The following is a 26,208-nucleotide window of genomic DNA, read 5'->3' as shown; positions in this document are numbered from 1 at the left end:
ATCTCAAGTTCAGTTATACGTTACAACCGATAACTGATCGATCAGTTATAATCAAAAGAACCCCACTTAATTAGATTTCTTGAAACGACACGATAATCCGACACGAATCCACGGGCATGGGTCAAACCTTATTGGTATACGGGTTGGGTTGGGTTCGGGTTCGGGTTGGGTTCGGGTTAAATGTTGGATATGGATAACCCACTTATAATACTACTATTATTATCATTATTTTTATTGTGATTTTAAAAAAATCTTTACGTAAATTCTTTAATTTCTTGTAAATTAGGTTTAAATCGTGCAAAATGAATTTTAATCGTGTAAATCATGTTTAATCGTGTAATACCACACCACAAAAAACTCGCTATTTAGTGACGGATAATCAACAAAATTTCTTCATTAAGCACGGTTAGTGGTAGATTAAGTATAGACAGATCCGTTATTAACAAGCTTGTCACAAAAAAAATTTAGATTTGTCCGTCATTAAAGTTACTAACCCACTCAATGATGGAAAACACAAAACGCAGGTGGCTGCCATGTTCGTATTAGTGACAGACTTATCTCTCACTATGTAGTGACCGACGCTTTTAGTCATTTATCCGTCACTAGTTCTTGAGCTGTCGGCCACCGTCACTGATGAGCGTTTTTTGTAGTGTCAGGTTCCGGTCGTTATTGTGTCGATTCGACCCATATTGTATCATGTGTTTAACGAGTTCGTGTCGGGTGTGGGTTTTAAAGGTAACAGGCCGAGTTCGGGTTTGGGTTAGGCCTTATTAGGTTGGGTTGTTATCAAATTGACCCGATAATGGCCCAACACACACGATTTGACACCACTACTGTGACGGTGATCTTTGTGTGTTCTCCATTGAGCCCGTATAAGTAATAAAGTCACATAATGAAATGCCAGCAACTAAATTTATGAACAATCAACAAAAGAACTAATTTTTTAAAAAATTCTTCCCGCGTCGGTTATGAGGATGAAGGGAGAGAATTCAGTAATACTACCTCCCATCCCAGCTAATATTACACATTTTCCTTTCTAGTTTATCGCAATTAGGAATCTAAAATAATCTTGGAAGGCCGAAAAAACAATCGACTATATCAATCCGTCCAATAATCCGAAGCATAAAGTTAAATAGCATCAGAGTCTCCTTTAGTCGTAATTTGTTCTTAACGTGTTTGAAAACAGGCAATGGAAGTAGGTTGCTGATAACCAGTCGCCGTAAGATTACAACTGTACAAGTCTATTATACTCATGAGATGAAAGCCTTGGATTCTGATCAGAGCTGGAAATTGTTTTTGAAAACAATTGATAAATTTACAGGTCATGAGAACAAATTCTCCAAGGATTTGGAGAGGAAGGGCAAAGAGATGTTGAAAAAATGTGGGGGGTGCCAATAGCTATAATAGATGTTGGAAGACAGAAAGCAAAAGAAAGACTTTCAGGCATTGAATGGGAAGAGGTTTTTGATTCAATTGATTTGAGTGAATCATTAAAGAAATTGGAACCGATGTATCATGAATTGGATGAAGAACTCATGGCATGTTTCTTGCATATGTCCTTTTTAAAGGAAAATGCAATAATGAGGAATGAAAAGTTGGAACAAATTTGGGTTGTAAGTGGATTAAACACATTGATAGGAGGATTAAACACATGGACATACGATTTATCTAGTCACTCCATCATTGAAGTCGTAGACCCATACCAAATAACCAATAAAGTGAAAAGGTGTCGCATGAATCCTCTATTGCACAAGTTATCCGTCAAAAAAGCAGAGGAGGAAATAGGCTTTGAGGTCTTAAGCAGCAATGGAAATAGTAGACCCTCTCCGAATCCTCGTCATCGTGTTATCCATTGTGGCAGAGAGAAGCTTAATCAGACCATGAATCAAGAAAAAAATCTTGTTTCTCTCATCTTCCATGGCGGTGGTCGCTACTTGGACGATGCTGGTCATTCTTATTGGAAGAATTTTGAACTCCTCAAGATGCTCGACATGGAAGATTTTGGGGTGAAGACTTTATCAGAAACTATGGGCACATTGATTGAGTTAGGGTATTTGGGATTGAGAAACAATTATATTCAAGAGATCCCTCACTCATTTGGAGCCTTGAAAAAGCTCGAGGTTCTTCGATGTAGCTCTAAACTTTATGGTGGAAATGCCAGGTAATATATGGGAAATGTGTAGCCTTCATCATATCTACATGTCTAATGTGATTTATCAGGAACCTTTGAAAGTAGATGCGTTAGAGAATCTTAAGACCCTAACCTACATCTCGATTTATGATTGGATGTACGAGGTCTCAAGCTTGAAAAAGATGATTTGTCTTCAAAGATTGGGTGTTGAAGAAGTTGATGAAAACTCAGATGTAGGCAAGCTCTTTGCATCACTAGCTTTGTTGCAGCACCTTCGTCACCTTACCTTGAGAGGGTTTCGTTTCAAAAGCATACCGTGTTTGGACAATATTGGTGTTCTAGACAGACTGACACTCAAACTGGATGGGCATTTGTCTAGGCTACCAAGTGCCAATAATTTCCCTCAGCTGATTAAACATTTGGCTTTGGTAAATACTCGTCTTGACGAAGATCCGATGCCAGTACTAAAGAAGCTGCCCTGGCTAGAGTGCCTCAAAATGAAGAATGCATACATGGGTCGGGAAATGTCTATACAGTTCAGCGGGTTTCCCGATCTCCTAGTCCTACACATCAATGAGTTGTGGAACCTGAGAAATGTACAAGTAGAAGAAGGTGCAGACGCTATGCTTGAGCAACTAGAAATCATGAATTGTCCGCATCTGGAGACCCTCCAGCAAGAGATTGGGTCGATGAAGCGTTTGCAGAAATTTAAAATGGTAACAACTAAACACATAGCCACAAAGATCAGAAATTCAGATTTAATGTCAAAAATAGTGGAAGTGGATATCAGTCCATAATTTATAGTAGTTGATACATTTTTCATTTGTTGTAATTTGAATGATGTATACTCATCTTATTTATTTCTAGTTAAATTTTAGTTTATTTATTAATGTTTATACTGAAGACTGCAGATTGATGGAGCCAATATCACCTACTTACCTCTGCCAAAGAGTTCCTTCCAAAGAGAACTAATGAGATCAGATCTCTGCCAGAAATCAAATTGGCTGCAAAACCGTGATGTTTGATATTTTCGAGTTACCCCACACTCATAGAACGAGAATAATAAGTGGTGCTGCCATTTCAAAGCTTCAATACAAATATGTCAAAAATGGCTAACACAAAAGTTCTAATATGACTTCACTGAATCCTATCAAGTTACTGAGTTAGCATGTTGCTAGTTCTGAACGGCCACAATCTTGTCCTAATATTAGAGAGTCAAAAAGAGATGAATCCATATTCAGCATTCAAGCTTTGGCCACAATCTTGTCCTAATATTAGAGAGTCAAAGAGAGATGAATCAATATTCAGCATTCAAGCTTTGGTCGTTTCACGGGCTTTGAAGCAGCGAGAGACGCCTTCAAGATGGGTTGGATGAGGCCATCTTCCAAGGCTGTCGTCGACGTAAGAGCCTCTTGCACTATGCTTAAACCCTGTAGCAGCAATATCAAGTATGAGATTCTAAATTACATTTTCGCACCACATTATCAATAACAACACGTCCCACGACCAATGGTAGACACAAGTGGGCACAATGGGTTGATACTAACATAACTAACGAATGTAGATAGTGAAAACTTTGAACGTCTATAAGCCCCTGGGGCGAAAAAGATAGGTGTCGAGTCTTGAAGGAGGAGTTAAGAAAGAAATTATGCAATCTACTCCCAACCCCAACTCTATCTCTCCCTCTCTCGGTCTCTTTCCCTAGAAGAGTTGTTGACGGCTCTTCCCTTTCCCCAAGTCGCAACTTTTTGGAGTTTAGAGGCACTCGAAGCTTCCCTTATCCTACGTGTGTTTATTTCATGTGTAAAATAAGCCCCCCTAATAAAAACTTTACTACATTACCCCGGCCCACAACTCAACACTTGTACAATAGAAACAAATAGTAAAATCTGACCTCTTCGAGCCCAACTTGCACGTCCACTTCTTCAACATCAGACACAGATATCTTCAGCTCGTTGAGCACAGAGATGCATGATGTCATAGTCAACGGTGAAACTGTCATATTATTGGTCACCATGTGCATCCTCTCTCCCTTGACATGATGGTTTCTCACATCAGGGTCAAAATTAAGACGGGAAAACTCTTTGGATTGGCTGAGGTTTGATGTGGTTAGATATATTCTTGTCTTTGCGCTCTTCAATTGGACCTTCTTAGACTCATCTGCTACACTCCGGTGCAAATTGTCAATAGCCTGTAGGCCACTGTCACTCCCCAAATACCACACCACGCTTCCCAAAGGAACCGTGAGCATGCCAAAAAGGAAATTGATGAAATCATTATCTGCCTGAGCAAATAGGAACTTGTTAGTCGATTTCTGTATAGTGACCTTCATAATCATCTTCTTGATGTTGGTAGATGCGACTTTTTCATTGCATTGCAGCCAAGCATTCCCCTGTTCGTTGGATTTCTTCGACGCCAACCTTATCTGCCCACCACTCAGCACGAATAGTGTCAGTGGATTCCGGGAAACCAATGATAGCCTCAGCAAATCCACAATCTGGTAAAAAAACAAACCACAAACAACACTCTTTTTTAGGTAACATTCTCAAGAAATATTAGAGAAAAGACAAGAGTATATCACCTCTTTTTTCAATCCAAAAGCCACATCCATCGTCTCAGCACCATCAATATCGGTCCCATCAATGTCGAGACCCCTGAGAGTTTCCATGAACGAGCCCATCACATTAGGCATCACCTTCAAATCATCACCGATTATGAAAGAAGCTGCACTTTCAGTGAAGACACCGTCGTATCTATTGACAGAATTGGGGCTTGCAGGAACGGCATTATACACGTTGAGCCTCAGTTTACGCAACTCAGCATCGTAGTAACTTGCTGGAGCGAGGAGCTTCTGCTTGGCAACCTCTGTCTGGAAATGGCCAATGTCAAGATTCACTACTCCTCTGTACAGCGTGCTCAAGCTTCCAATAGCAGGCGCCTCGTCTACATTTTGCTTCTCGAGGACCTTCAAGATCGTTCCCAATGGCAGAAGTAGAAAGCTTAGCAAAACGTCCGTGAAATCGCTGCCAGCCTCTGCAAACAGGACCTTAGTTCTCTGCTTGTTCACCACAACCTTGATATGCAACTTCAGTTCCTCGCCCTTCGACATGTTGGCTACAAGAAGTGAAGATCGTGTGCTACCGAACTTCAATTCCTCGTCCAATACCTTTTATTAGGCCAAAAATAGTTTAGCTATAATAAGCTCAAAAACATAGTTATAAAAACTACATAATATCATAACTTGCAATATCAAGTCAAGCAAACCAAAAGAGCCCAAGTTTAAGTTTCTGAAATACTTGAAAATGTTTTTTTATTTTTAACTAGTCAGAATGGAAAAAGAACCCTTCAATCTTCGTTTCTTTCAAGGCGCAGTTTTAAAATACAGTCGACAATTTCTAACAACACTTCAGAATACATAAATTGAAGAAAATAGCAAATCAAAACAGTACATTAATCAGAATAAATAAATTGAAACTGTTTTCAGTCTAAATAAAATGTGAGTACGAATGAGTTACTGGGATATGAGGTCCACAACCAAAAATGTAAAAAGTGAAATTAGACAAATTTTGTGGGACGGACGAAAATGGAAAAATTGGACAATCTTTGTGGGACGGAGGGAGTATAACTTTCCAAAAGTGGAATGCATATATTTTTGTGGGACGGACGAAAATGAAAAGTGCACATATTTTTATGCGACGGAGAGAGTATTAAATTACACACGGCAAGCACTGCACACATTCTTACACACACTGCACACATTGACACACACTGCACACACTTACACACACATTCACACACTGCACACGTTCAATTTTTAAAATTCAATTCAATGTCAATTATTTCATTCCAATTCAATTTTAATTCCAATTCCAATTCCAATTCCAATTCCAATTCAGTGTCAATTATTTCATTCCAATTCAATTCCAATTCTAATTCCAATTCTGTGTCAATTATTTCATTCCAATTCAATTCCAATTCTAATTCCGATTCCGTGTCACAAACGGACCTTTTCCCATCAAAGGCAAGACTGCACTACAATGCTAAAGCTGAAAAAAGTAATCCAAAATGTCAAGAAAATCTCTCACAAATCGTTAGTAAAATCTGCCTAGGATAAGACCAACTTGACACAAAATAAGTCTAAACATCAAAATGAATAAATTAGCGTTATAGAATACAGATCGATTGACTCATTTTTGTTGATTTCCTTTTTTCTTCAATATTGGCTTCAAAAGGCCATCACTCAAGGCTTTGGTCGACGTAAGAGCCGCTCTCAATATGCTTAAACCCTACACCAACAAAATCAAAATTCGACTAATTGATCTCGTCACATTTTTGTATTAAATCTTATAAAACCAATCTTACCTCTTCCAACCCAACTTGGAGCTCCACTTCTTCCACATCAGACAACGGGACCTTCATCTCGTTGATAACAAAGACACTCGACATTATACTCAACGGTGTAATGGTTAAATCATCACTTACCATATACACTCTTGACCCTCGAACATGAAACTGGTTCTCACTTGGGTCGAAATTGAGGGGAATATACTCGTTAGAAAAGCCATAGCCGGTCTGACGATGGTGACTAGGAGTCCCCTTAGAAGTACTATCATCATCGCTGTCGTCGTCGTTAGACAAGGACGGTTTGAATAGCATATTTCTGTCCTCAAGATCCATAAGACTAGTTCTGAACAAACTATCTGGAATGCTCCTGTGCAAATTATCAATGGCCCTAAACCCCGTGTCGCTGTGCAAATACCACTCCACCTTTCCTAAAGGAATGCTGAGCAAACCGAAAAGAAAACTCACAAAGTCGTGTTGCGCCTGAGCAAAAAGCAACATGTTAGTAGATTTTTGCATCATGGCTTTCAAAATCATCTTCTTCGAGTTTATAGAATGGGTTCTCTTGCCAATCTGATTCACGATGTTGCCCTGCTCTGCTCGGCTAGCAGCAACCCCATAGGCATGGCCACCGAGCAGGAAGGCAGTCAATGGATTCCGATACACCAATGAAAATATCAACAACTTCAGGATCTGATCGATGCAAAGAGTAAATATAATTCAAAAGGTGGTTATTTTCGAAAAGATTGAATTTTTTTTAAATCAGGAACAAAAAAGTTCAGATTTAACCTTTCTGAATCCGAAAGTCACGTCCCTTGTCTCAGCCCCGTCCATGTCTACCAAACCGATCCCGAGACTGGTGAGAGTAGACATGACGGAGCTTTCCACGCTACCCATCACCCTCAGATCATCACTGATAACGAAGGAAGCTGTACTTTCAGTGAAACCTGGATCATAATCAGGCCAATCGTGTTTAGAAAGTAGACCTTTTGGATTAAGCAATAGTGTCTTAGCATCTTTGTTCGGGAAATGGATGTCATCAAGATTTTCTAAGGCATTGTACAAAGTGCTCAAGCTTCCAATGACCGGAGCCTTATCTTTGTAGTACTTGTTTACGAATTTTACAATCGTTCCCAATGGTATAAGTAAGAAGGTTAACAAAGCATCTGCAAAATCGCTGCCAGCTTCTGCGAATAGTACTTTTGTTTTCTCCTTGTTCGTTACAAACTTGACGCGTATGTAGAAGTCCACCCATTCTTCCTCCTTGTCCTCTCTCTTCACATTCTCAGTCATTCCTATCTGGGTTGATTATATCAGAATGATAAAAAAAAATGGTAGGCAACGTTTATAACTTGTTAATCATAACTTACACAAACAAACAAAACAAATATCACGAATTCTGCAAATTTGTTCTTTTAATTCTCATAAATGGCAAGCAATAAGCACAAACACACACATATTAAGAAACCTATAGATACAAATAGAGTATGCAAATCCATTAATTCTAAAATGGACTACTCCATTTGGACAATTTCCACAATTTGAGATAACTTGCTCCATCCATATTCCATTGAAAGAGAATGGATTGGAAAAAATCAGAATGTCGAGGAATAAAATACTCATTCACATATGTTATCCATGATGAAAAGGAAATACTCTTTGGTGTTAAAAGAAGAGTTTATGTTAATAAAACTTTTAACAAACAAGTGGTGTGCAGTTCAATTTCATTTCTGTTTCTTACTACTGATAAATAATGAATATACACACAACAAATTAATAAATACCTGCTTTAGAAGTGGAGAAATTTTAGGTTGTTTTAAAGTGTTTAAAGATAACTGAGGAAAGCTGGATTTATGAACAGCTAGCGGCACTTCGGTGAAAGCGGCGGAGGGTAGGCGGCGGCGCAAGTTTGTAAATGTAATTTCTTGGCCAGAGTAGCAAAAGGCCTTTTTTCACTCGATGGGTCTTTTTTTACTAGTGCATCTTTGAATAAATATTGTACAAATTTAAATTTCAAAATAACAATAATATTATTGTATTAAAAATTCAAAACTTTATATCTGGACTAAAGTCCAAAAATTAACATTAAATGTGTTATTTCGGTCTCATATAATATGTTTTGGTCGGGAGTGAACATTTTTATTAACTTTAAGGTCAAATGTGTTTTGACGAAATTAATTATTTAACTACGAAGAATCAAGACAAAGAGCTTCTTTATCTTATATGCCATGAGGCAGTGGCGGATCCTGACCCCGGAAATAGAGGGGCGGAATTTAATATTTTAAATATTACATTTAATATTATTTTTAATAATTAATTAAATAATATTATATTAATATTTAAGTAGCACTAGCTTCGTTAATAAAATATAAACATGTATTAGCTTGCAAATATGTATTATTCATTTTAAAATATAAAATTATTATAATTATTATATACATTCAAAACCATTGTAAATATTATATACAAAAGTGATATAAGTAGAGTAGTAAATATTTAGATTTTAAAAATATTTAAAATATATATTTTATTACCTAGAGAATAAGATTCATGGATCACAAATTATAAGTACTTTAGAACAAAATAACTTTAACATAAGATTAAAAATTATTTTAACTAAAGAATAAATATAACAACTTAATATATGCAAATTAGTAAAAGTTTAGATTTCATAAAGTTTTGCCTCTCCGAACGGCCGGGAGGGGGCGACCGCCCCCTAGATCCGCTAGTGCATGGAGGTGATCGCTACTTGGACGTTGCTTGTCAGTCTTATTGGAAGACTTTTGAACTCCTCAGGATACTCGATATAGAAGATTTTGGGATGAAGACTTTATCATACACTATCGACACATTGATTGAGTTAAGATATTTGGGATTGAGAAACAATTACATACAAAAGATCCCACCATCGTCCGGGGGCTTGGTAAAGCTTGAGGTTCTCGATATAGTTCTAAACGTTGCCATTGAGGTGTCAGATATATTATGTGAATTGGGTAATCTTCGTCATCTCTACATGTCTGATGTGATTTATCGGACGCCTTTGAAAGTAGATGCCCTAAAGAATTTTAATACCCTAACCTACATCTCTATTTATGAGGTCCCAGGCTACGAGACAATGACACTACACTCGTTTCAAAAGCATGTCGTGTTTGGACGAGATTAGTTCTCTACAACGACTCTCCACACTCGGAATAGATGGGCTCTTATCTAGGTTACCCAGTGCCTATAATTTCCCTCGACAGATTAATGCCTATGCTTTGGTAAATACTTGCCTTGATGAAGACCCAATGCCAGTACTACTAGAGAACCTGCACCACCTAGATCGCCTCAATATGTGGAATGCGTGAAAATATGTACCTCCGACACAGCGGATTTCCAGAGCTTGTGGAATTTGAGAGATGTTCAAATCTCAAAACATGCAACTAGAACTGTTCACAACTCTCCAAGAAGAGAATATGGGTCAATGTGGAATCCGAGGAATGTTCGAAATGGTAACAACCAAACCCATTGCGACAAAAATCATAAATTCGGGCTTAACCTCCGCAATATTGGAAGTGGATATCCATAACTTGTATGGAACATTAAACGAGTTTTTTCGATATTTTTTACTATTTGACTTGGTTATGGAGACGATTGTACAATTATTCCATAAAATACCATGAATTAGTGATTTTAAATAATTTAACAAATGCTGGAGTTTGTTTGTTCCAATTGTTATATATATTGAAGTAATTAGGATTCGATAAGATTTAGGGTTCCAATGTGTTAGGCGTTGTGCTTACAATGTTTCACAATCGAAGCAAGCACTCTGACAAACACAGATTTTGCATGTTTTTAAGGACTAGATTTGACTTGTTTTAAATATCAATCATGCAAATTATGTTCTTAAATTGCATATGTTATACATTTGGTATTTTTGACGTGTTTGTTGATAAATGATAGAAAAAGATAGAAAAAGATGGAAAAAAAGCCAAAGTGCAGCAGCCTCTGTTCGAGCCCATTCTGGAAGCGATTTTGAAGTCCAATCAGTGCTTACTACATGCCATTCTCTTCTTCTTCGAAAGAGCTTCACGTGGATACCTTAAACGTCTCAATCGGAGTTCTGTAGAGAAAGTTATTACAATTCTACGAACATTGCGCAATGCAGTCAAAGCTGACGGAAATTTGGGCGAAAATTCAAGAAAGAGAATAAATTATTAAATTGTGAAACCAAATCTCTCTCATTTCTTGTAGGGCAAGGGCACGAAAATAACCAAGACTAACCCTTTTTCTAGCCTATAAATACTCCTAAACCTAATTCATAATCCCCATCTCAGAGCATCTAATCATACTCCCTCTTTACACTTTCTTCCGTTCCATATTCCATACATTATTCATTCATCTTCCATTGGAGCGGAGCTCTGCAGATCCAGGCAAGAGAAGACTGAAGATTGAAGATTGAAGATTCAACCTGGGTTTTATCAATTTCTTTCATGTCTAGTACTTTTATTATTGTTTTTACTACTTGTCTATGAGTAGTTAAACATCATTTGTAGTTTTTTTGGTGAAAACTATTATGAATATGTTTTGATTTATTGAATTGAACCTTTTTCTAGCTCTTGAGATTGTTTTGCTTGTTCTTGTGCTTTTATTGTTCTTTTGTCTAGCCAACTTTAGAACTATGTCCGTCTAACTAGATTAATCGAGAGATAGCTAGTTTTACGTGGTAAAAGGAACGAGTACAACACATAGGTTTATCTGCACTCGAGAGAGGGGACCCTTTGTGAGGGCTTGAGTCTTAGAACTTAAGGAGTTAGAATCTAATCTATTGGAAGGAGACTTTGATAGTTAGAGTCTAATCTACTGGATAAGTGCACTCGAGAGAGGGCTTATCTGAAAATCGCGACTTTCCTAATAATCCTAGAGACACATAAAGGTAAAGGTTCCGTGAGATGTCGTAGTAGTTGGATCCTAAAACTCTACTTTCTTTAGTCTGCTTTGTATTATTTTATTTTTATATTTGTTTATATTTCTGTCTTGTTTATAAACCAATACCAAAAATACTCTGTGTCTCTAGATAGTATATGACGCTTAGTATATGATAGTCAGTTGCAATCTTATTCCTTGTGTTCGATATCCAGGTACTGACCTTTAGCTATACTAGATCTACCCTGTAAACTTGCAGGTATTTTTAGTGCTAATAAATAGTGCATCAGCTTCCACTATATCAGAGAATGTGTTGCAAATCAGGAGGTTCAAGTCGAGTACGTGAAATCGCAAGATCAAGTTGCCGATATTTTCAAATATGAAGATTTTATCAAGATCAGGAGTATGCTCGGAATGACAAATCAAGTTTAAGGAGTGTTGGAATAAAAGAAATAAACTTGATTTTTTCAGTAGAAAGATATTATATATTAAATATCTACATATTATGTTATAGAATTCTCTACAATTAAGTATTAGAATATCCAGATAATTTAGTAGAATTATCTATAGAATTATCTACAAGTTAGATAGTATTATCTAGTAAAAGATTTTTATAGAGAAAAATTTAGATATATTGAATATTAAATAATAGATTAAAGATTCTAGAATAAGAAATTAATACCAATAAATAGAGGTGAGTTGTATTATTTTGCACCAGTTGAGAAATTTGAAAAAAAAAAAAAGTGTTTCTTAGTTTGCCACATTATCATCTTGTTTCGCTTCAACCAAAAAAATTAAAACGATGATATTTCATTAAATTTTGTTCACGAGAACAACAAGTGGGGTTGCCATTTGAAAGCTTCAGTTACGAATATGCTCAATAGTGGCAAACACGAGAGAGAAGATCACAACTAAATCATACCAAGTTATTGAGTTGGCATGTTTCTAGTTCTAAATGGCCAAACCGTGCCCTAATATTAGAGAGCTAGAGATAGAGAAAATTCATACTCGACACTCGAGCTTTCACCTTTTCACAGTTTTTGAAGTGAGAGAACAAATTCAAGATGAGTTTGATGAGACCATCTTCCAAGGTCGTGTTAACGTAAGAGCCGCTTTCACTAAGCTTAAACCATGTACTCTTTCCCTAGAAACGCCATTGAGCACAAAGATGCATGATGTCATTGTCATTGGTGAAACAGTCCTTAGATTAGCTAAGGTTTGACATGGTTAGACTCATCAGATATGCTCTGGTGCAAATTGTCAATAGCCTCTAGGCTACTGTTACTCCTCGAATACCACGCGACGCTTCCAAAAGGAAGCATTGTTAGAGTTTTGACTAGAAATCACTGATTGGATACTGTAAAAACTCTTATTTATTTTTCAATAATTAAAACAGATTATTTTTGTCATAATGGTGTTATATTTACATTTAATTGTTCTTTTTACATGTTTAAATGTATAAGAAAACATAACAAGTCTAAGTCTCTGTTTTAGTAGACCATGGGCGTTGTCCACTTTAAGGTAACACGGTAAGTTCTAAACAAAGAAAAAGTAAAATTTCATAACCCAGATAGGCTTTGACTGCCTATCGTGAAAGGTTACAATGTCAGTGCGTATGGTGGAGGTATCAGATATTATATGCGAAATGGGTAGTCTTCGTTATCTTTACATGTCTGATGTGATGTATCGGGCACCTTTGAAAGTAGATGCGCTACAAAATCTTATTACCCTAACCTACGTCTCGATTTATGATTGGACATGTGAGGTCTCAGGCTTGGAGACGATGACACTGGTGAAATTGGGCATTGAGGAAGTTGATGAAAACTCTTGAGGTAGGCAAGCTCTTTGCATCACTAGCTATCATAAAGTGCCTTGGGCACCCTATCTTGAGAGGGTTTCGTTTCAGAAGCATGTCGTGTTTGGACGAGATTAGTGCTCTATATACAGTCTCCACACTCAGAATAGATGGGCTCATATCTAGGCTACCTAGTGCCAATAAATTCCCTACATGGATTAAGAACTTGGCTTTGGTGAATACTTGCCTTGATGAAGACCCATACCAGTACTAGGGAAGCTGCGCTTCCTCGGGCGCCTCAAACTGTGTAATGCATACACCGGTGAGAAAATGTCAGTCAATCACCCCTCCTTTCCCAAGCTTCAATTCTTGTGCAACAAAGAGCTGTGGAATTTGAGAGATTAAAGTCTCAATATGTACAATGTCAAATCTCACGCATCTAGTAATAAAAAACTGTCCACGTCTAGAGACTCTCCCAGAAGAGATTGGAATGGTGGTGTTGCGGCATTAAAGAAGTTTGAAATGATAACCAAACACATTGCGACAATGATCAGAAATTCGGGCTCAACCTCCGCAATAGTGAAGTGGATATCATTCCATAACTTGTATGGCTTACATTCCATGAGTTTGCTGTTCCTATTTCAATATTTTTTTTACTGCGTATTTGATTTGGTTATATAGACGAATGTTTAGACCAAAATATATTTCAGTAGTTAGGATTTGATATGCTTTTTATTCGTTTCCAAGTTTAATTTGCGTAGGCCCCTTGTGTAATCTGTTGACGACGTTGTTTGTTTTCTCTTATCACAATTTCTCGCTCATTCTCATTGCTTAGTACAAACCTAACCCACATCGGAAATCTGAGGGAAGTTGGAGGGTGTATATAATTCATGTCCAACCCAAATTAGTTTGAGGCCTTTTGAGAGTGACCCAAAAACAAATCCGTGCGGGCTTGACCTAAAGCGGACAATATCAAATTAATACTGCCGACGCGACACTCATTTTGACAATTTATCAAACACAGAGTGAGTAGTAACTGTTTTCTTTCATCACAGTTTCGTATTATTCTCATTCTGGCCGACAATCCTGACACTCATTCTGACAATTTATCTAACACAGAGTGGGTAGTAACAGTTTTCTTTCATCACAGTTTCGTATTATTCCCATTCTGTGAATTAATCAAACAAATAGAGTGGATAGTATTTCTTTCATCACAGTTTCGTATTATTCTCATTCTGTCAATTAATCAAACAAATAGAGTGGATAGTATTTCTTTCAGGCAATTTGTCGAACATTCTGTCACCGCACATTCTATCTTCATCTAAACTAACACAACATTTATATAAATTTACTAATTAAACGAAAAATAAAAATTAGACTACAATAGTTTCAACTTATTTAAGTCAATAAATGTATTATTTCGACAATCAACGCAAGAAAAAAAAAAAAGAATTTGGGAAGGCCAGTATTCCTTCAATAATATAGGAAGAAAAGGAATAATTCTTGACAAGAACTGTATATTTCATGTATATCCTTACACACAGTTTAAATTATTCGATTTACAGAATTACATGAGCTGAATAAACTGAAGCAAGTATACATATATTTGTCACTTCAAATATTCATGAAAGTTTCAATTAGATTTCAGAAACTGGAATGCATTTTAAGTAGATTCAGCGAAACCAACCTTCATATTCCCGTAGTCGAAGACGGTGTGATACTGCGCCATGAAAACATCCCCGAGAATCCTGCATCAACCACAGCACCAATATAAGTCGAGATTCGAGAAACGAGCGCAGTCATAATGGAAGATTTACGTACCATAGAGGGCCGCGGGGCGGGGCCACGTCTAAGGCTGTGAATCCACTGATGCACTGAGCTACGTCGCCCTCACCGACTTTCAGGATGTACTGACGAGCAAGAATACAAGCACGATGACAATAGGTTCGGATAGTTTTATCAAGAAAATGAGAGAAAAATGAACTCATGAAATGTAGTGCCGATGGCGTGTCAATCATGCAAGAAAAAGGACCACGGCATTTACGACAAAGGAAAAAAAAAAGAAAAATACTTGAATGAAAAAGGGCTGGATGTATCGAACCTGTTCCGGGGTGAGAGCAAATTTTTTACCACCAATGGTAAAGGAAACATTGGGCATCGAAGAAAGAGCATTGCAGTCGACAGATGATTCACCCATCGGGCTGGGAAGCCGGTCACAGAGCTATAAATTTTAAAAGCAATGATCAGAACATAAAAGGAGAAAAACATTTCCAGAAAAGATTGAATTTTGATTCTACCTGATTAATATAGTCAAGAATCATTTCTTGTGTTTGGTTTCGTTTGAGTTGATTCTGCATCCACACGACTGCCATTTCGCAAACCGAGCACATTTCGTCACCGAGGCCGTGTGATTCGCTGTCGCTTTCCTTGTCCACCACACTCTCGATAAGCATACTGAACATAGTTTCACAAATAACTCGTGTCAACCAACAAAAATTTGAACGAAGATAATAGTATCAAACCACCAAAGTTAAACACAATGAACAATGAGTGTTTTATATGGTGCGATTGTTATTCGATCCTTTTTATCTATATTATAATTATAATTGAGATTATTGTCATTTAAATCATCTGATCTAATAACTTCTGAAAGTGTAATAATCACAACTTTTCAATTCTTCACAATTGTCTGACAATGATCAAAATCAAAACTTATGTAGCGAAATCTATGATGTGGAAACAAAATCACACCAAAATAGAATGACGACGACGTTGTTTTGTTGTCACGTCATATATGAATTTGACCATCGTGGGACAATTGCGAAAAATGAAAAGTCATGCTTTTATATTCCAGTTTCAAAAGTACGACATTGAGCGGAAGTCAACGCAAAGTTGTGATTTAAAAATGGCAATTATCCCATCATAAGTCGAGCGTGAAAGGGTACTGACCTAACATCTCGAGTGCCATCGAAGGAGCACAAACCAACCTGGGAGCAGATCTTCTTAGGTTCGTCCTGTAAATAGCAACACGAAGAGACATATCTCGTTAGCTATAGTTATAGAAATACAATATTCTGCAAATTTATCAACTGGATTTAAAATTGCCTCACTCGCCTCAGACAACAACATTTCCAATATGTTTTTTCCATAAACAGAAACGACAGACTTGCATTCCTGGCTCACAACACCAGAAGCTCCGATCTCATGATTAATGAGAGTGATCACAGTCTGAACATAGAATTTTAGCAAGTTAGCCAAATTTGAGGATCGAAAATATGCAACAAAATTCAATGTCCCAAATTTCTAGCATAAGACGTTTCGTGGAGCACAGTATCATCGGCCAATTCAATCTCAAGTGAAATGCATACTTTAGGTCTACTAAGTAATTAGGAGTACGTACAGTCGGTCCAGTCAGCAATGAAGTTCCAGAATCTGCGATGGCCGAGCATCCACCAGCGCAAAATCCTACAAGACTTTAAAGATTAGCTCATAGACCATCGGAAAATCGAATACACAATCAGAAAGTCATATAACGATTTCATAAGCCACCTGTTGATTCCCCACCAATGAGAACGTCGCCCATGTCGAACTGAACAAAACAGAGAGAATTTAGCTTGAAGTGGGGAAACGATTGCAAGTATGCGAAGAGGTTTAGAAGGACACCTGCCAATAACCCTTCTGAGTGACGGGAACATAGGTGTGCTCGCCCTTGAAATGGTTAGGATCGACGCCACCAAAAACGAGCTCACCGCCATCTTCTTCGTTACCACCGCGATTAAACCAAAATGAGAAAACCGGGTCCTTCACAAGGCCTTGATTCACCATGTTGTACCTGATATTGCACGACTATTAACAGAGAAATTTAAAATGGTTGGCAAATGATTTATGGGAATCAGCTACATTGTTCTTAGACATTACTCAATGAGTTCATAGTGATATAGTGTTCACATTGACCAGAAAACATGATAAAGAGTATCCTAATTTAAGCTTTTTGTCTTATCCCATGGCAGATAAACTAAGACTATAAAGAGTTCAGCATTATAGCTTCTGCTGAAACATCGTTCTCAATTCCCACTACTTACAGAAAATACATTTATACATGCACACCCTACTTCCCGAGTATTAAAGACTAATAGTGAATTAAGAAGCGGCTTTGAGTGTGTATGCTTGTGTTTGTGTATACCAGACAGGAACGGCATTGCCAACAGAAATTTCCTGGAATCCAAGTCCAAGAATGCCATCGAACTTAGCAGCCAAAAATGTGATGCCGGGTTCTTTGGTAGCTTCAATAAATTCCTAACAAGACAAAGATTTTATATGTTAAATCAGGAAAAACTCGAAAATAACCCCTACTTCTTTCGTTGTTTCCTAGAAATACCTGATCTTTTACAGTAAGGTCACCAATCTGAACATTATCCTGGCTGAAAAACCCAGAGATAGATCCAGTTCCATACTGAATCGCAGCAGATTTACCTTCACCAAACAACGACCATATATGAAATCTCAAATGACAAAACATACTACAGTTCTTATATAGAACGGAAATCCATTAGATGAGACAAGAATTACATTGAAACTATTCAGCATAAGCTTATGAATTTGCATTTTTCGTAGTGAATGAGAATATCCCATATTATTCATGTGATACAAACTAAAATCTACATATATTTCATTCTCAATCTCAAACAATCACCATCACAAAGATCATACCGCCCACATCAAAACGAAGTTACCCAAAACAATCATCATATACGCATTAGCTACAGTCCATACACGGCATATATAATTAAACACGTATCAGCATACGAAAAATCATTAAGCTTACCATTCTTTTTGTAGGTGCTAGAATGGCTCGACTTATACTTCGAATGGAAAAGGCAAGCAACCTGGATCGAATATACGCACAAAATATTTAAACAACACACAAACAAGGTTGAATACAACTAAATTACACCCAAAAAAACTCACAGAAAAGTAGCATTTTGATGATGGCACCCAAAGATTAGAGCTCCCCGTGTCGAAAATCACAGTGAACTTTTGTGAAGGGGTCCCAATGCCAATCTCACCAAAATATTGAGCATCCAAATAGTTCTTCAAACCAATGATATCCGCACCCGAATCTCCCCTAACGCCACGGATTTTGTAACGATCATTCACTAAACCCCCCTGCTTTGATTTAATCCCATCCGAAACCCGATCAATCTGATTCAATTTCCTCTTTGTTAACCCAATTCTCAGCAACCCATCATCACGAGCAGCAAAAGCTGAATTAAACAGCACAAATAAGAGAAAAATTGTGGCAAAGCTGTGCCTTTTACCCATCCCAAAAACTGCAACAAAATCAGTTAAAATTAGCTTCTACCCCTATGAGTTGACTGTATAAACAGTGAAAACCTAAGTGATCAATAGATATTGAGAGGGGTTATACAAAGATTGAATCTTTACAGTTGTAATTGAAAAGGGTCCCTCTTCAATTAGGTTTTGTGATAGTGAAATTCGAATTATGGGAATAATCGAAAGACAGTTTTTTTGGTCCAAATTGATGCTAGGAAAGATGGATCCAATAGAAATAGGATTATCCATAAAAAGATTGAACCTTGCACAGGAAGATCTGAAGTTTGAAAGAATCACCTGAAGGAGAAGAAGACACCAGAGAAATGATCGAATCAAGAAAGTACTGCGAGCTGAAAAGTCAGCAGTTGGGAGTTCTAAAGCGGAAATGGGATAAAATGAAATAAAAATTTATTACTAAAAAATTACCATTATTGGAATATTTGTTAATAGTGGGATAATGTTGTTGTTTGGTAATTCAGTATATCACTAAAGTGTTTTAATAATTCAAATACTTATTTTATTATATTTAAAATATTTTATATCTACTAATTCTCTTAATCAAGATTCAAAGGTTGCTCTTAGTTAAGTTTAGTTATTATTTTTTCAAAACTTTTAGACCTTTTTTAAGCATTTGTTATAAATTTCTACAAATTAGATTTATGTGTAAGGCCATCCACAACGCTGTCTCTATACCGTCTCTTAAACCGTCTCTTAACTACTATTTGAGCACTATTTGAGGGCCCCACTGTCCTTTTTTCCTCCATCTCTTAACTAAGAGACGGAACATGCAACGCTCCGTCTCTTAACCGTCTCTATACCGTCTCTTAATTACTATTCATTCAATTTAATTTATAATTTTTTTTAAAACCCAATTCAATTTAAACAAACACACTTTATTAAAATTAAAACAATATTACAACTTAACATTAAAAAAACGAAGACATAATTAAAATTCTAAAAAAATAAAAATGACATAATTTAATCTTCTCCGCCAAAGTTTTCCCAAATGTGCTCAATTAGATCCTCTTGGAGTTGGGTGTGGGGGTGGTGCGGCTTCCTCCGCCTCTCGTCGTCGATCTTCTTCGAGTGATTGTTCCATTAATTGGCGCATTTGCTCAAAAGGATCCATTTGTTTGAGTTGATTGAAGATGGAAATTGGAGTGATAGAGAGGATTTGAGAGGAATAGATGTGTGTTTGTGTTTGAAATGAGTATGGAATAGAATTATTTATAGAGTAAAAAAATTAAAAATTTAAAAAATGAAAATAAATATTTAACGGTAATATTACCGTTTGAAAAAAAAATTTTTTATTAAAAATCGATTTTTTTAAAAAAAAATGAATTATTGCGTCATCAGTGACGACGCCCACTCGCGGGCCAGCGAGTGGGCGTCACGCACGCATGGGGACGTGCCACGTGTCCCTGGCGCGTGGCGAGACATCTCGTCTCGTGTCTCGCCGAGACGAGCTACGCGACGAGACGGGCGCGAGCTGGAGACGAAATGGGCGCTGCAATGCGTCTCGCGGGGGTCTCGTCTCTCCGAGACGAGACGCGAGCCCGGCGCGAGACGCGTTGTGGATGGTCTAATGATGTCCCGTTCATAACATCGTGTGGGGATAATATCACCTATACTTTACTGAGACACAATTATATAAGTAACAATGCTAATTCTTCTAGTATACATATACGATTACAAAAAAAACTCACACCTTATATTAAGTCAAAATAATGTATAAATAATATAGAATTTAAATGTTATTTGAAATAAATATTCACCAAAAACTTAACATCTGGTTTAACCAACATAAAAGCATTTGTATTTCCGTGAGTTCAATATTCTGCACTCAATGTCAGTAATCGTCCAAGATAATGAGTCTTTGGAATGATACTACAATCGCTCATGATATATTGTCCTATCGATCGATATATTGCGAGTTCAATATATTTAACCAACATAAAAGCATTTGTCTTTTCGCGAGTTCAATATACTACACTCAATGTCAGTAATCATCCATAATAAGAAGTGACTTTGGAATTGATAAATCGCTCATGATATATTGTTCTATCTAAAGGGGCGGACGCAGAAAAAATTATGATTAGGGGCTGTGATTTCTAAATTTTGTTCTAAAGTTATATTTTTAGTGTTTTAGATCATTTATAAGGGCTTTTTATATAATAATTTACATTAAATTTGAATAGATTTTAAAAATTTATAAAAGAAAATAGTTTAAAAAATATTTTTATTAAGGACTTTAGCCCTACCCTATTTCTACATGGGTCCGCCCATGCCTATCTATCGATGTTGTGATTATTGTTTACTTCTACAAGGAAACGAAATATCTTTTGTAATCATGAGTCTACCGATCGATCCAAAATGTAGAAGAGAGACTTGTTTAGTCAATTCATTTTTATTTTTATAAATTTAATCAACAAGAATCAAATAAACAAGTTATGAGACCGATAATTTCTTCTCGAAAACTAAGGAAGTAGGGACTGCATCAACAAATAATATATTTTCAGTATATCCATTAAGTCAAGACTTCGGGTCATCTAATAAAAATACAAATGTATACATGATAAAAAATACAATTGTATACATGATAAGTACGAAGAAAATATAACAAGTCATAATTGAGTTGGACAATGATCAAGTTGTTATAACAAGTCATATGAAAATTACATAATTGAGTTGGACAATGATCATTGATCAAGTTTTATATATAAATCGCGTAAATGCTTTCACCAAAGATTCTAGAAAATCCAGACATTTTAATTGACTCCAATACTTGACTTCAATTTATGGAAACGACTTGAATGATAACAAAAATATAAGAGGACAACACAAAAATTTACCAACTCCACGAAACATGCCAAAGTGAGAGAATATGATTGAATATTTTATTTGTTTCATTTAAATTTTCTTCATACTCATTTGGCTCCACATGAGAATAATACAAAAAGCATTGACAATAATCTCCAAGAATTGAAAATAGTAACACACGCTATCCTCAAATTTCTCAATGTGTACAAAAATAATCGCGTCTTTCCTCTATTATTTTATTGCTATTTTACATCTAACAATATATACATACATTATTCAAAATTTAAAGAAAATACAATAAAATGAAGAGCACAATTTAATGTTTTTGAGTTTTGTATCTATTGTAAGGAAGCAAACATAATTAATAGAAATGAATCAAATGAGGGGTTTACTTTGGCCATTGTTGCTATTGCTCGTTGTTGTTGTTGTTGTTGCTGTCGTTGCCGTTACTGGGACTCGGGCCGCCACCTATAAGCGAGGAGATCGCGGCCGCTAGAGCGGCCGCGAAATTCGGGTCCGTTGCTAGAGCATTCACGGCTTCACTCAAATGATTCTGCTGATGCAGCGGCGATGGATGATCGTGGGGCCCTTGATTGAGCTCCGGCGAGGACATTTGTAGGCCGGAGAATTTGGATTGGTTGTACAAGGCCTGGCCGAAGATCTGCGGGAGAAAGGCGGCCGCGGCCGTGGACGGATTGAGGAAGGAGAGGGGGAATTGGTTGGAGGGTTTGGTTAATTGGAGAGGGTTGGGTGATTGTGTAAGGTCTAGTGTGATGGTTGGGAATGGGGCCGAGGCGGAGATCGTGGCCGGGGCCGAGATCGGGCCGGCCATGCTCGAGGAGCATGGGAGGAGGGTTCTAGCTAGGAAATTCGAGTTCATTAGGCCGTCGGCGCTCGGCATCGAGCCGGAGAGGAGCATTCTCGCGGCGGAGGATGTGGTCGACGCCATGGCCATGGCGGTCGGGGGCAACGGGTGGTTGTGGTTTCCCTCGTAGGTCGTTATGAGGATGGTCGTGTCGTCTACGCATCGTTGGACCTAAGAGATATGGAATCGTAGTGTTTAGGTTACTATTTGACAATATCGGTGATATTATCGAAATAGGAGATGAAATACGATTGTCGGGACATACCTGTTTTCGGACAGGGCAACCCACGCCCATCGTGCAGCGATAGTATGCACGAGGGCATGGGTTGCCCTTAGCCAACTTCTGCCCGTACTTTCGCCATTGGCATCCATCCGTGATCTTTAAGAGAGAAAATTTTAATTATGTGTTTGATATATTGGATTTGGAGGGTAAGATTTGAAAATTCATCACATAAACTTTTTCACAATTATGATGTTTTCAGATTAGATTAAAGTTCAAAATTGATATTGTGCATTTGCCAAAAAATGTTTTGGTCCTACACATAAAATGTACTATTATCCTTTGGTTAGAGACAATATGTTTTAGTCCATATTTAACGGTTCTGACGAAATTTTGTAGTATATTGAATTTCTCACTATTTGGAAATTCCGACGAAATTTGAGAGAAAATTTAAACTCAAGTAACACACACAATGTCGTCATTTACTGCAATTAAAAGTGACGCCGAATCTTATATTATCCAATTTGCCACCTATAGTGTGTGGTTCACATATTAAAAGGTGTAAATGTGAAATGATATATTTATTGGGATTGTCCAAATGTATTGAGTAAGTAAAATATACATACCATAGTGGCCTCGGACCTAGCACGGACCGAGACACGGGCCTTCCTCATAGTAGCCTCAGTGGCCTGATCAACGCTTCTCGGAGAGTGTGCGAGCTTCTGAGCCTTGCTCTCCAAACACCGTTCGTGGTCACCCACGACATCTTTGTCGTGGACATCCCGACTAGTTTGCCCTTCGAGCGGGGACAACGAACCCTCCTCATCACCCCCGGACATCATTTGATGCAACATATATTCCTTCAAACGAGCATTCTCCGACTTCAAACAATCATTCTCCGAATTCAACCTCTCCATTTCCGCTTGAAGAAACTCCACCTTGTACCAACACAAATTAAATTCATCTAAGATTTCACCATCAAAAATCACTTCCTTTTTAATAGTACTATATGTTAACCTAAAATTAAGATTTTTAGCCAACTTCTTCTTTAGCCTAGAAGGAACGTCGAATCACCTCGATTTTCGCTCTTTTGCTCTCCGGAATCAAGCACGCCCCGTCTTCGACTCCCGACTCATCACTCCCTGTCGTAAGATGCAAACCGGTCTGCCGGCCCGAAGAAAAAAATCAAAACCACTTAAAAATAAATTAATAAAAAATTAATAAAAAGAAACATACATTAACTCCTCCTCTTAAGTGGTCTATCCCTTTCTCCCCATCCTCATCATCGTCTTCGCGGCCACAGCCCTCTTTCTTCTCCGGGAATAACTCCATCACGTCGAGAACCTTCCTCTTCCCGCGATCGTCAGAGGCGCAGACCGGAAACTCAATGGTGGCCGGAGCCTCCATTTGAGGCGAAATGTGGTGGATTTTGAGCTGATGAGAGTGGAAGAGGGTTTTTCTGAGATGAAACAGTCTGATGAGACTGTGATCTGGATCAAAGGAGAGTCCACCTTGTGTGGCCATTTTATTCTTGAAGCAATATGGGCCAAGTCTTTAGAGATAGCCAAAGACTCGGCTACAAATTTGGAAGGTTGAGACTAGTGAATGAAGACCAAATATAAGGGTACAAGAATGACTATTTATTTCTTGATATTTCTTATTTTATTCCAACATCAGCACCGGTCCACGTATCACGTATCGGTACGTGTGCGTGGAATTGGGGTAGGTGTATTTTTTCGATGTATTACTTTTTTAAAAAAATCGACATCTGCGCATGTAGTGATACGTGTGCTGGTGTTGATTTTGTGTGGATGGAAATATTTGTTTAAAATTGAGGATTTCTTGGAGATTAATTGGAATAGGGTTCTAGATTTGTTGGAGGAGAGAGAATTGATTATTGGGGGATTAGGTCTAAATTCGTCTAAACTCTAAAGTCATTGCCATAGAATGCTAAATTTTGGTTTATTGTTGTAAATAAAAAAAGTGGAAGTTAATTTAGATCTGGGACTTTAGTCAAAGGTTTAACAAAGTTGTGGTGAATCTGTTTACACTTGTCAATAGTCATGTTTTAGTTTTTCTTTCTTATTATTTCTAACTACAATTGAAATCTAATATATTAGTACTATGATTTACGTAGTACTTCCTCCGTCCCAAGCTACTTGCACATTTCATTTTTGGACTGTCCCAAACTATTTGCACTATTTCTATTTTAGATAAAAATTATGGTATTTAATTAAGATATTAGAGTTAGTTCGTGTTTCATTTATCAAGTGTTGTCTTATTGCACTTAAAATTTTAATTTAATTACACTAATTATTCATGTTCAGATTTACGTTGTCAAAGTGAAAAGTGCGAGTAGCATGAGATAGAAAGAGTATAGAATACTATTAATACCATTTTTACTAAAAGAAATTGTGCGTGGATATTGTAATTTCATGTGTATATGTTCATGGCCGATTCAAATTGGGTTGGAGTTGAACAATTTCGTCATTGGTTCACGTTGGGAAACTCCATTAAATTTGATTTTTGAAAATATCTCTGACACCACGATTTAAGAGTTCCACCTTAAATTGATGCACTTTTTATTAACTTATAATATTGATGTAAGTGTAGATTTGATAAGCAACAGAGCCATACTATAAGACTAATTATTTAATTTTAATTACTGCAATATTAAACATGTAGTACTATCTAAACTATCAAATAGAAATAAAATGACTATTAACAAATAAAATTGATACAAATATTAAAATAGGAATATAGTTAAATATTAAAAGATTAGATGAGCAAAAGAATTTAGGCTAATAATTTCACTAGCTCCATAACAATTTTAATTAATAGCTCAATGTTCATCTTAACTATCACTAAACTAATATAGACTCCTTGTGTAACTAGATCTTAAATAAATCACTATATATAATCAATGTATCTATATATAATTATTAGCTAGAATTTCAAGTCTCTCAACCTAGATGATCCTAGAATTTTTCTCATATGATCCTAGAATTTTTCTCATATGAGATCTCAAGTCTCTCAACCTTATTGACTAATAGTTTGATCCTAAATGATCCTAGAATTTTTTTGCTAAATGATCCTAGAATTTTTAACTTGTATTAATACCCTTTTTCCAAATCTATAGTTAGGTATTATAAAAATATATTTGATTCAAGAGTTAGATTTCATTTTCATACTTTCTCAATTCAATAATTTAATAGTTTGAATTTTATACCAAAAAACTAAGTACTATTTGAAAATTTATCTCCTAAAAAATTTTCAAAATAAAAATAAATGCTAACAACTAATAGAGAAAATAACAATAACAAAAGAAATAATAAATGACATAAGATAGTGAAAATAAAATGGTCAAAACTTGTGGGATATTTAAAATTGATAGGAGATGGTCCCACACTGAAAATGGACTGAAATTTTAGGGTCAAGTTGCAATTTGATGCATTCATGCATTTTTGTCAAAGCCTCTTGTCAAATGTTCCAAAAATACCTCCCCGATTAGCACGGCGTTCATTTATTAAAATATTATTTAATTGAATAATATTTTTATAAGCTACTATTCTTCAATAATACCACTATGGAATATTTCTTTTTGTATAATATAGTTTCTAAAGTTGGTTTCTTTTTCTAAATTTTATCCAACTTTGGAAATGAATCAATTTAAATTCGATAAACTAAAAAAAAATCTAATTACTTTAGTTTATTTTGGAGGTCAATAGAATTTGAAATAAACGTTCAACTAGACTTGATCTACATGCTCATTAATAAAACAAAATAAAATTTTAAAT

At 36.6% G+C, this 26,208-nt stretch overlaps 5 protein-coding genes across 6 annotated transcripts; 1 reads left to right on the top strand and 4 right to left on the bottom strand.

The window, feature by feature from the left end:
- The first annotated feature begins 1,379 nt into the window (after window positions 1-1,379).
- LOC121759071 (disease resistance RPP8-like protein 3) lies at window positions 1,380-3,156 on the top strand. The gene is made up of 3 exons (XM_042154570.1): window positions 1,380-2,120; window positions 2,221-2,847; window positions 3,043-3,156. Exons 1-3 carry the CDS (start codon window positions 1,380-1,382, stop codon window positions 3,154-3,156), a joined length of 1,482 nt encoding a protein of 493 aa, XP_042010504.1.
- A 162-nt stretch (window positions 3,157-3,318) lies between these two features.
- LOC121758354 lies at window positions 3,319-5,728 on the bottom strand. Its single transcript, XM_042153763.1, has 3 exons — window positions 4,713-5,728; window positions 4,026-4,628; window positions 3,319-3,561 (listed from the first exon to the last, which is right to left on the bottom strand). The coding sequence occupies exons 1-3, from the start codon at window positions 5,238-5,240 to the stop codon at window positions 3,436-3,438; spliced, it is 1,257 nt and encodes a 418-aa protein (XP_042009697.1). The 5' UTR covers window positions 5,241-5,728; the 3' UTR covers window positions 3,319-3,435.
- Window positions 5,729-6,123: 395 nt separating this feature from the next.
- LOC121757273 lies at window positions 6,124-8,439 on the bottom strand. Of its 2 annotated transcripts, none has more exons than XM_042152807.1 (4): window positions 8,257-8,439; window positions 7,262-7,771; window positions 6,494-7,165; window positions 6,124-6,417 (listed from the first exon to the last, which is right to left on the bottom strand). In XM_042152807.1, the coding sequence occupies exons 2-4, from the start codon at window positions 7,763-7,765 to the stop codon at window positions 6,319-6,321; spliced, it is 1,275 nt and encodes a 424-aa protein (XP_042008741.1). In that variant the 5' UTR covers window positions 7,766-7,771; window positions 8,257-8,439; the 3' UTR covers window positions 6,124-6,318. The 2 variants fall into 2 exon arrangements, with proteins under 2 accessions (XP_042008741.1, XP_042008742.1); XM_042152808.1 differs by having other exon boundaries at window positions 7,262-7,767.
- A 6,185-nt stretch (window positions 8,440-14,624) lies between these two features.
- LOC121759605 (cyprosin-like) lies at window positions 14,625-18,941 on the bottom strand. The gene is made up of 14 exons (XM_042155257.1): window positions 18,804-18,941; window positions 18,141-18,502; window positions 17,998-18,058; window positions 17,551-17,645; window positions 17,356-17,468; window positions 16,836-17,004; window positions 16,722-16,761; window positions 16,573-16,637; window positions 16,287-16,400; window positions 16,122-16,186; window positions 15,470-15,626; window positions 15,274-15,393; window positions 14,994-15,082; window positions 14,625-14,920 (listed from the first exon to the last, which is right to left on the bottom strand). Exons 2-14 carry the CDS (start codon window positions 18,492-18,494, stop codon window positions 14,836-14,838), a joined length of 1,527 nt encoding a protein of 508 aa, XP_042011191.1. The 5' UTR covers window positions 18,495-18,502; window positions 18,804-18,941; the 3' UTR covers window positions 14,625-14,835.
- Window positions 18,942-21,530: 2,589 nt separating this feature from the next.
- Window positions 21,531-24,007, bottom strand: LOC121757126 (probable WRKY transcription factor 31). The gene is made up of 5 exons (XM_042152620.1): window positions 23,648-24,007; window positions 23,486-23,575; window positions 23,038-23,349; window positions 22,457-22,570; window positions 21,531-22,362 (listed from the first exon to the last, which is right to left on the bottom strand). Exons 1-5 carry the CDS (start codon window positions 23,933-23,935, stop codon window positions 21,733-21,735), a joined length of 1,434 nt encoding a protein of 477 aa, XP_042008554.1. The 5' UTR covers window positions 23,936-24,007; the 3' UTR covers window positions 21,531-21,732.
- Window positions 24,008-26,208: the final 2,201 nt, after the last annotated feature.

This window comes from Salvia splendens, chromosome 12, assembly GCF_004379255.2.
Source record: "Salvia splendens isolate huo1 chromosome 12, SspV2, whole genome shotgun sequence".
Lineage (NCBI taxonomy): Eukaryota > Viridiplantae > Streptophyta > Magnoliopsida > Lamiales > Lamiaceae > Salvia > Salvia splendens.
Note: the sequence above shows the minus strand (reverse complement) of the source record. Positions and strands in the feature narration are given on the sequence as shown.